General features: G+C 42.9%; 1 protein-coding gene across 2 annotated transcripts; it reads right to left on the bottom strand.

The window, feature by feature from the left end:
* Window positions 1-9,099: 9,099 nt before the first annotated feature.
* LOC100414750 (rho GDP-dissociation inhibitor 1-like) lies at window positions 9,100-10,828 on the bottom strand. Of its 2 annotated transcripts, XM_078362504.1 has the most exons (2): window positions 10,287-10,828; window positions 9,100-9,982 (listed from the first exon to the last, which is right to left on the bottom strand). In XM_078362504.1, the coding sequence occupies exons 1-2, from the start codon at window positions 10,786-10,788 to the stop codon at window positions 9,693-9,695; spliced, it is 792 nt and encodes a 263-aa protein (XP_078218630.1). In that variant the 5' UTR covers window positions 10,789-10,828; the 3' UTR covers window positions 9,100-9,692. The 2 variants fall into 2 exon arrangements, with proteins under 2 accessions (XP_078218630.1, XP_035143638.1); XM_035287747.3 differs by lacking the exon at window positions 9,100-9,982 and having other exon boundaries at window positions 10,112-10,821.
* Between the last annotated feature and the right edge of the window lie 250 nt (window positions 10,829-11,078).

Here is an 11,078-nt window from a genome sequence, read left to right as displayed (position 1 = left end):
CTATTGTTTGTTATTTTTTGTCTTTTTGGTAATAGCCATTTTAACTTGGGTAAGATAATATCTCATTGTGGTTTTGATTTGCATTTTCCTGATGATTAATCCATTTTGAGTCGATTTTTGTATATGGTGAGAGAGCGGGGTCTAGTTTTTTTCTTCTGCATATGGATATTAAATTTTCCCAGCACCATTTATTGAAGAGACTGTCCTTTCCTTGCTGTATGTTCTTGGTTTCTTTGTCAAGAATCAGTTGGATGTAAATGTGTGGATTTATTTCTGGACTTTTTTATCCTATTCCTCTGGTCTATGTGTCTGTTTTTACGCCCCTACCATGCTGTTTTGGTTACTATAACTTTTTAGAATATTTTGAAGTCAGGTAGTATAATGACTCCAGCTTTGTTCTTTTTGCTCAAAATTGCTTTGGCTATTTGGGGTCTTTTATGGTTCTATGCAAGTTTTAGAATTGATTTTCTATTTCTGCAAAGAATGTCATTGGTATGTTGATAGAGCTTACATTGAATCTATAGATTGCTTAAGGTAGTATGGACATTTTAACAATATTAATTCTTCCAATCCATGAGCATGGGATGCCTTTCCATGTTTTTCATTTGCTTGTTTGTTTGGGGTTTTGTTTTTATTTTTGTTTTTGTTTTTTGTCTTTTTGAGACAGAGTCTTGCACTTTCTTCTAGGCTGGAGTGCAGTGGCATGATCTCAGCTCGCTGCAACCTCTCCCTCCCCTGTTCAAATGATTCTCCTGCCTCAGCCTCCTGAATTGCTGGGACTGGGACTACAGATACATGCCACCATGCCTAATTTTTGTAATTTTAGTAGAAATAGAGTTTCACTATGTTGGCCAGGCTGGCCTCAAACTCCTGATGTCAAGTGATCTGCCTGCCATAGCCTCTTAGAGTGCTGGGATTACAGGCGTGAGACACCACATCTGGCCTAAATTAGGATTTTCACAGAAACTTCATTATGTTCTCAATTATCACCACAATCCTAAAGTTTATCCATTCACTATAAAGGCTCTATTAGTCAGTTCCTTTTGCTGATATTCAGTTGCTAGAGTATATTTGATGTCAGCTAATATATTTTTGTCATTTACATATTATTACTTACATTTGTCCAATTTGGATTTTTTGTTGTAACCATAGTGCCCCATTATATTCCCAATTTTTAAAAATGAATCAACAGTTCGTTGTAGTATAAAAGCAGTTAAGAAAAAGTTATATAAATACTGCAGTGTGGGATAACTTCATAAATGTAAATAATACATAAGAAGTCAGTGTGAATATACAGTATGGCTCTATTACTAGGACAAAAGAATATGTAATAGTGATGGCAAAAAAAGGAAATAGGAATGAGAAATACAATAATTACATGAGTATTAGATGTTATCTATAGATGCCTGTGCTTCGCCTATTATGAAACTGTCAAATAGTGGCAGGAAGCCACCACAGCCTTTTTATGCTTTTCAAAAACAATGCACAATGACCTCTCTGGTGAACCCACTGCGATTTTCCAGAATAAGCTAAAAATTGTGCTTTCCAGGATGCTAAAGGTTCAAGTTGTACTGCTGCCAAAAACTTTGTAAAACTACTCACAAAGTTAATAGAAATGTTGTATTAGGAAGAAAAATGTAACGGTCTGTTGGCAAAACTCTCTTATCAAATGATGGTGTTGTACATCATCTAGTATCAATGGCATTCTGCATAAACAAGTACTTATTATCGTGCTTATGTGAGCAGATATTTTACATTACGGCTAAAATATGTTTGCTTTTGGCATATGTAATGCGTATACATGAGTAAGATGTGCTCAATGTTTTCTTCTGTTGATCTCTGAATACCCTGGTTACAAAAGTGATTTTTTATTTAGGTAAAAATTATTGTGGGAGCCAGTACTGGGGCAGCACCCACTATGCAAGCAGCAATGCAAAGCTTTGCTAGGTGACAGAAAAATAATTGCAACTGCCTTAAGCCATCGAGTGTTTATTAGCTCACACAACTAAATTCAGATACTTCAAGCAATATTATCACAACTGGGTTTGTCTCCATCTTTCCTCTCTGCCTTCTGTCATGTTAGTTTCAATTTCGGGCTCTGCAAAGTGTCTTCCAGCTATTCCAGTCACATATGCTCTCATGTTGAAGTTCAACATGCCACTCTTCCAGTATCCCCAACTGAAGTGTATGAGAATTTATTGGCTAAGTCCAGCTGGGTCACATGCCCATCCATGAATTTGTTTCTATGGCCAAGGGAAGGCAATGCTTTGACTGGTCACAACTGAGTCACCATCCACCACAGGAGAAGGGGATGAATTCAACTCTCCGCAAAGCAAAGAGTCTGATATGCAAGGAGGGCTGGACTTCCAAAGAAAAATTAAAGAATTATACCAAAAAAGGCTGAATGGATAATGGACATGAGGCAACAATAGATGCCAACTATAGTGTGTAAGTAAAATGACAGTTTTTCCTTTTTTTTTTTTTTGAAGTTAAAATGTAGGGGTTTTAGTAGTTTTCTTTTTGCTTGTTAGTTTGTTCATGCAAGCAGTGTTAAGTAGCTGTCAGCTTAAAATAAAAGGTTTTTTTTATTATTGTACTTTGGGCTCTGGGGTACATGTGCACATCCTGCATCCTGCAGGATTGTTGCAGAGGTACATAAATGCCATAGTGGTTTGCTGTCTCCATCCCCTCCCCCTACTGTCACCTACATCAGGCATTTCTCCCTGTGTTATCCCTCTGTCCCTCCCCATCCTTCCTGCCCCACGCCCTGCTATCCCTCCCCTCCCCTCCCCTCCCTCCCCATCTAGCCCAGTGAGTGTTGTTCTCTTCCCTGTGCCCAGATGTTCTCATTGTTCATCACTCACCTATGAGTGAAAACATGCAGTGTTTGGTTTTCTGTTCTTGTGTCAGTTTGCTGAGAATAATCGTTTCTAGATTCATCCATGTCTCTACAAAGGACACGAACTCATCATTTTTTATGGCTGCATAGTATTCCATGGTGTATATGTGCCATATTTTCTTTGTCTAGTCTAACAAAAATGGCAGTTTTTTCACACTCCTTTATTCACTTAGGACAGCTGGATGTTAGCAATATGCTTCTTGAATCAGTGTGGAAATAATCTGACTAAATTGCCACTACTCAGAGCATGTTTCTTCAACATACTGTGAAAAGTCACAGGCAGCATGTATAAGATGGCTTTTCCATACCAGAGTGTATTAACTATCAAGCAAAAGATGCTGACACTGCAGGCAAGTGTGACACTGATAATGCCAACAAGGACCATTTCTGCATGCCCCAGTGATTGCTACTTTCCAAAGTGCAATTCAGTGGTGCATTTATTTATTTATTTGATATACTATATATGTACATATTTCTGAGGCACATGTGATATTTTGTTACATGCATAGAATGCATAATGATCAAGTCAGGACATTTAGGGTGTCTGTCACCTAAGCATTTATTATTTCTGTGTGTTGAGTACATTTCAAGTCCTCTCTTCTAGTTATCTTGAAATATCCAATATATTGTTGTTAACCACAGTCACCCTACTCTGCTATCGAGCATTAGAATTTATTCTTTCTATCTAACTGTATGATTGCACCCATTAACTAATCTTTCTTCATCACACCCCACCCCGTACACCTTTCCTACCCTCTGGTTTCTGTCATTCTACTTTCTATCTCCATGAGATTAACCTTTTTAGCTCTCACATATGAGTGACAACATGCGATATTTGTTTTTCTGTGCCTGTTTCACTCAACATAATGACCTCCAGTTTCATTGATATTGCTGCAAATGACAGGATTTTATTCTTTTTCATAACTGAATAGTATCCCATTTGTATATATACCACATTTTTTCATCCATATGTCTGTTGATGAAGTAGCTTGGCTGTTGTGAATAGTGCTTCAATAAATATGGGGGGGGGTGCAGGTATCCCTTTGATATATTGATTTCTTATTTTTTTACAGATTTATTTTAGAGAAAGGTTCTCACTATGTTGCCCAGGCTAGAATGTAGAGGTGAGATCACAGCAGTTGCAATCTCCAACTGCTGGCCTCAAGCAATCTTCCCACATCAGCCTCCAGAGTAGCTGGGACTACAGGCACGTGCCACCACACTCAGCCAATTTTTAAATATTTTTGTAGAGACAGGACTTCACTATGTCGCCCAGGTTTGTCTTGAACTCCTAGCCTCAAGTGATCCTCCCACCTCAGCCTCCCAAAATGCTGGGATTACAGGTATGAGTTACTGCACCTAGCCTGATCTCTTTTCCTTTGGATAAATAGTCAATAGTGGGATTGCATTTAACACATTGAATAGTCTGAATTTATCACTTGAGATTCAAAGTACTGTGATTTATAATGTTCAGCATAAAAATATTGGGCATAAATATTTTTTAAATGTTTTAAAAGAAATCAGACCAAGGTCCAAACAGCTTAATCACCAGAAGTTTGGCCCTCTTTCAACCCTTGATGAATTTCTTCTTTTGTGGAGAAAGAAACCACTGCTATATTTGGGGATACATTTTGAAATCATTCAGTTCTAGTTAAGCAAGGCAGATTGATCTCATATATATATATATACATATATTGGTCATATATCTATATCTTAGACCCCTCTTCAAACCCCACACTAGAAAGACTGAAAGAAAATGTTTTCAGGCATAAGCTCACAAGGAAGCAAAAAGCCCACAAAAATGACAGCAGATGAGATATGATGACAAAATTTCAAAAGGTGGAAAGTAGATGGCCAAGTGGCAAATAACACAATAAAGCAGAAAAAGCTAAGTGCCTGAGAGGTGGGAAGCCCAGAAGAAGCAAGGGGATTCATATCACAGAACCCCAGAAAGGCTTAGGAATTAGAAGGCAAGAGCCTGCTGAAGGTGGATTGCAGGGTGGAGCCAAAAACAGATGGGGTAAAAATTCTTTAAAGGAACAGCTAGACCCCAGATCTTCATCCCACCCCCACATAGTCCTAAATATAGATGAATGTGTATAAAATTTTACTTGACTCATTAATGAAGAAACCTGCAGCATAGTAAAGCTGGTTCAGAGATCATTTGAGAAACTGAAATTTATATATTCAAATAAGAAAAATGTGCTGATACAAGCTTAAGTTAGCATCAAAGCCCTTACTACCCTACAGGGCAATAAAGCCATAACCTTTGGGGTTATCCTTTCTACTACTCTTAGTCAAAAATCTACACATTTACTTGTAAGTTTACAGAGCATGAACCCTAATTAAGAGAAAGTGTCAAACAAATGTACATTCTCCTAGGGAATGAAATCAGCCTTGGGCTGGCCTGTTGGACAGTGCTGTCATGTGACATTTGGAAGACTTTGTCACCCTTTTGCCTTGTTATATGTTTCACATTCTTTCTTGGTAAGAGAAATAAACGTCTCTTTGAAAAGCCGTTCTTACTTAGCCTATTTTTTTCCGTAGCTTACAGCTGAACACAATCACAACTAATAAGCCCTCTTTGTCACAGGGAACTTGGCTACTGAGAGAGAGAGCTCCTGAATTTCAAATCGTACAATTCTCACCACAGTAAGGGATTGATTTAGGCTCTTTCTAATCATGAATTGGGATAGCCAAAGCATGTTGATACAACTAGTAGGCTGTGAGGAAACAGTTTTCATTCTCAACCACAGCCCCTGAAACGGGTTTCAGAGCCTATTTTGGTGATTAAACGTTAGATATTTACTTTGTTTTTGCATTCCTGCTGTAATAGTCTTTAAAATCTTCAAAACCATGAATACCTCTGGCTTAACGTGGTAAAGTTCACTTTTAATGAGTACCAACATGAACACACATTAACATTCCTCTAGATTTTATCTTCCTATCTAAATATGGTCACGTCTCTTCAATTTTTAAAAACAAATCTCTCCAGGTAACCTGGGGGCTTGTCCTTGTCCATTCCAGTGGCTATTACAAAATAGTATAGACTGGGTGGCTTACAAACAACAAATTTATTTCTTACAGTTTGGAGGCTGAAAGTCCGAGATCAAGGCACAGGCAGATTTTGTGTCTGGTGAGAGCCTCCTTCCTGATTCATAGAGAATACCTTCTCACTGTGTCTTCACATGGTGGGAGAGGCAAGTGAGCCCTCTGGGGTCCCTTTTATAAAAACACTAAGGGCTCCACCCTCAGGATCTCATCACCTCCCAAAGGCCCCACCTTCTAATACCATCACCTTGAGAGTTAGGATTTCAAGATAGGAATTGGGGAGGGATACATATATTCAGTGTATAGCAGGGCTCACAGGGCACTCACCATCTTCGGTGATGCCCATTGTGCTTGGCTTCTCTTCTTCATCCTCAGATATCTGTTCCTGGAGGATGGGGAGGGGACTTGCCATCTCTGCATCACAGCAGCTCCAGGAACAGCTCCTGTGCATGGCAGACGAACACTAACTACTTGAAAATTGGCACTAATAAAGCAGACAGGGAAGAGCAAAAATCAAAGAAAGAAAAACCCAAAGTAAACAAAAGCAACAACGATCTCCAAATTTTAGAAACAGAGGCCCACAGGCACTGTTGCTACCCTTCCTTCTATCCCTTACAATCTGTCTACTGTCTGCTCTGCTCCATGACTTTTGCTAACAGCATGGATGGCATCATAATCACTAACTCAATGATCATTTCTTACTTTTTATCCTGCTTGATCTCTCTCTGAAGAGAGAGAATTGAGAAGGAATTATCGGAGAGGATGAAAGATAATCTGGAAAGCACAGCATCATTAAAGCCTACAGAAAAATTTTAAGAGGGGCGTGATCCACATCATCAAATACTGTAGACAGGTAGGGACCAAAAATCATCCCATAGTTTTTGGCAGGTAGGGGATCATTTGTTTGAAGAGAGATTGTAGCCACTTGGGGTTCAACACTTCCCCAATGTTCTTCTATAGTAGTTTTCCACCATTCAATCATAGTTTGTCACTGTCTGCAAATGCACAGGCCCGCTCTCCTCAAATCAAGGACAATGGCTAATTTTATTGATTGATTGCTAATTCCAAGAATTTTATACTTAACAAAATCTTGCTTCAAGTTATATTTAGGGTTGTTTCTGTTTTGTCCTTTTTGCCCACTCTTCGCTTTTCTTTTTTCTTTCTTTTGTTTTTTGTTTGCTGTTTGTTGTTGTTGTTACCCAGGCTGGAGTGCAATGATGCAATCTCAGCTCACTGCAGCCTCTGTCTCCTGGGCTCAAGCAATCCTCCCACTTCAGCCTCCCAAGTAGCTAGGATTACAGGTACACACCACCATGCTCAGCTAAATTTTTAACTTTTTGTAAAGATGAGGTCTCACTATATTGCCCAGGCTGGTCTCGAACTCCTCAACTCCAGCAATCCTCCTGCCTTGGCCGCCCGAAGTGTTGGGATTACAGGCATGAGCCACCATACCCAACCTCTCTCTTCATTTTCTATACAGCAATGCACCCACTGACTTTGACAAAGCACCTCACAAAGACCACCAGAGCCACCCTTTGATGACAGAAAGCTAAATTTATTAAACTTGCTGAGTAAGGGAAAGCCCTGAGTTTATAACATCTCAGTAGCAACTCAAAAGAAGGAAGTTGGACGGCTGAGCTCAGATGGTTCTAAGACTGAGCTGGGCAGAGAATGAACATATGTCAGATTTTGTAAACGACACAAGTTGCTGAATCTTGGAACGCATTGGTTGCATGGGTTGGTACTAAAACAATTTGGGCTGCAGCAGTTTTTGTTGTAAGTTTATGGTCTGCCTTTCTAGGACAGACTGTTATGTTATCCATTACAGAAAAATATGCTATAAATGGTGTTCTAATATGACATTGGGAGGACATGTGGCCAACATTTTGCCTATTTCTAAGTTTTGCATATATTTTTATTAACAAAAATAAGAGATCTGGGAGCAACATGAAATGGAGCAGGCACGACAAATAGATTTCACCAATAGATCCAATTTTGCACCATTGATGGCCAGTGTTAAGTTGAGAAGGATTTTGAGGACCTTTTTGGGATCTTAAAGAAAGAATCCCGTGGGCTGGCATGATGGCTCACACCTATAATCCCAGCACTTTGGGAGGCCAAGGCGGGTGAATCACCTGAGGTCAGGATTCGAAACCAGCCTGGCCAACTTGGTGAAACCCCGTCTCTACTAAAAATACAAAAAAATTAGCCAGGTGTGGTGGTGTGCGCCTGTAATCCCAGCTACTCGAGAAGCTGAGGCAGAAGAATCGCTTGAACCTAAGAGGCAGAAATTGCAGTGAGCCAAGATCACACATTGCATTCCAGCCTGGGTAACAAGAGGAAAACTCTGTCTCAAAAAAAAGGGGGGGGGGGGGCGAGAAACAGAAACAGAAAAAGAAAAAAAGGAAAGAAAAGAAAAGGAAAGGAAAAAGAAAGAATCCCATGATTGATTACATTCTTTTAGGGTGCTTCCTGTCCTACAGAAATTAGAAAGCTAAAAACTACATTTTCTAGGTCCTCCTGAAACTTGGATCTCAGATGTGCTTTGGATTCTGCCAACCAGATGTCCTCAAGCTAGCAGGGCGTGAGGCACCCCTAGATTTTAATTTGTTTTGTTTTTGTCTTTTATTTTAAACTCCAAGTTCCAGGCTTAACCCCTAGATTCTGGCCTAGGCGTGGCTGTGCCCACCTTCCTTGAACTACATGAGCCAAACCCAGACCCTGACATGAAACCCCTTTGTTACTTAAGTGAATCCTGGCTGAGCTTCTGCCACTTGCAATCAAGGATCCTGAGTGATATATGTTTGCACATAACATTTTGCATGCAATTTCAGACCCTCACAAAACTCATCTACAAACTTCAGAGTAAACAGTCCTACTCTGAGGACTTAATCATTTTACTCTGGACCTGTCTCTACAATACTGAAATCTAGTAGAAAGTTTCCAAAATCCCTATTCATACACCTACAGTCAAATGGTTATAAATACTGTCACTTCTGGAAAAAAATGATTATAAATAATACCTTTGGAAGGTCCAGAAAGAAAAAATCAGTCTTTTTTCCTCCATTTGCTCACCATAGTAGCTAAAATCCAGTCTGAAGTATGTATTTATACTACTTTTCTTTCTTTTTTTTTTTTTTTTTTTTTTCTCCTTCAGGGACATTTATTTCCTGGTCAGAAAAGCAGGAACAGGCGCCTCTGCCTGAGCCCAGCAGACACAACATGAAGACCGGGGGTGGGCGGGGGAGGCACAGGAGACACTCTCAGCTCTGTGTGCACTTGGTCCCTTGTTTGTTCCTGGCTCAGTCAGGGAGGGCCTGCCGGGGGTGGGGCACCGAGCCTGGGGGAACAGGCGGCAGGCTAGTGGCCCAGGGATGGCACGGACGGAGGCAATAAATACTGATGGCCAGGCAGGGCTCCTGGCTGGGCCCAGGCGGGGTGGGTGAGGCTGTCCCTCCAGGGCTCTCTTGGGGGTGGGCTCTGGGCGCTGCCTGCCGAGACAGAAAAGGCAGAGGCAGGAAAACACCTAGCCTCCTGGATGGTACTCAGGTGACTGACTTTTGGCAATTTGGCTTTCCCCAACCCGCTGGAGCCATCCCCACATCCCTGGCCAGGGGAGGGGCGGGTGGGCCAGGCACTGGTAGGCTGGAGGGCGGCAGCAGCACCCCACACCTCCCTGGATCACTGGGTTCGCCACCAGGTATGGGACAGGGAGACCACATGCTCATGCAGACACAGGGAATTAGAGCTTAGTGAGGCCCCCACGGCACGTTCCACATGTTAAGGCATCATGGTTAGACAGGACTGACAGTGATGGGGCGGTGGGGAGGTGGCTGGCCAAGGAGCGGTGGGGCTGGAGGGTGGTCTGGTCCCCACGAGGCCCTGCATCCCACATCCCAGCTCCACTGTGGAGCAGCAGACAAACATGTTCTGGGCAGCCACGGGGCTTGGAGAATGGAAGCACTCGTGAGCCCCTTGGGCTGCTCCACTCCCTCCTGAGGCCAGGCCTCAGGTGTGATGGGGAGATAGGACCTGGGGGGCACGGAAAGGGCAGCAGAGGCCTGGCCGGGGCCTCTCTCCCCCACAGCACAGGCAGAAGCAGCAACGAGACACGAGACCACTGAGGAGGCTGGGCCTGTGGGGAGGGGAGGGGCTGGAGGACACATCCACCTGTCCGTCGTCCGTCCGTCCATCCGTCTGCCCTGTCCGCCTCCAGCCAGGACTCAGTCCTTCCACTCCTTTTTGATGGTGAGGTTCCACTCCCAGGACAGGTAGTCAGTCTTGTCGTCCTCTGTGAAGCGGGACTTGATGCTGTAGCTGCCCTTGGCCAGCATGCCCTTAGGCGCCTCCTCCACGGGGGTCAGGAACTCATACTCCTCGGCCTGGGGCCCATAGCTGCCCACCATGTAGTCAGTCTTGTCAATCTTGATGCCTTTCCTGTACGTGTGCTGGATGTACTTCATGCCAGACACGATCTCTCTGTTCACCCGGAAAGAGATTTTTATCTGGTACTCCACGCCCTCCTTCGGCACAAACGACTGCTTCTTGAAGCTCTCCAGGTCACCTGTCAGGTCCAGCTCCAGGGGTCCCGGGGCCAAGCTGCACACCAGGGTCAGGCCAGTCACGACGATGTTGAGGACGTTAGGGTCTGCAGACACAGCCACGCGGCCCAGCAAGGCCTCCTTGTACTTTTGCAGGCTCTTATCATCCTTGTCCAGCTCCTGGATCTCCTGGATGCTCTTCTGGGCAGGGGGCTTGTAGTTGACTGGGTGCTTATCCTCCTCATTCTCTGCTGCAATCTGGGCCAGCTGCTCAGCTGTGGGCTCCTGCTCAGCCATGCTCACTCTTAACCTGGGTCGGGACACCGGAGGGTTCGGCATTTATACTCTTCTTTTTTTGAGACATGGTCTCACTCTATCGTTTAGGCTGGAGGGCAGTGGCACAATGATGGCTCACTGTAGCCTCGACCTCCCAGCCTTAAGCAAGCCTCCCACCTCAGCCTCTTTAATAGATGGGACTACAAGCACACACCACCCTGCTCTGCTAATTTTAAAATATTTTTATAGAGACAGGATCTTACTTTGCTGCCTAGGCTGGTTTCAAACACCTAGGCTCAAGCGATTCTCCC

This window comes from Callithrix jacchus, chromosome X, assembly GCF_049354715.1.
Source record: "Callithrix jacchus isolate 240 chromosome X, calJac240_pri, whole genome shotgun sequence".
NCBI classification, from domain to species: Eukaryota; Metazoa; Chordata; class Mammalia; order Primates; family Cebidae; genus Callithrix; species Callithrix jacchus.
This window is presented reverse-complemented; position numbering and strand designations above follow the sequence as displayed.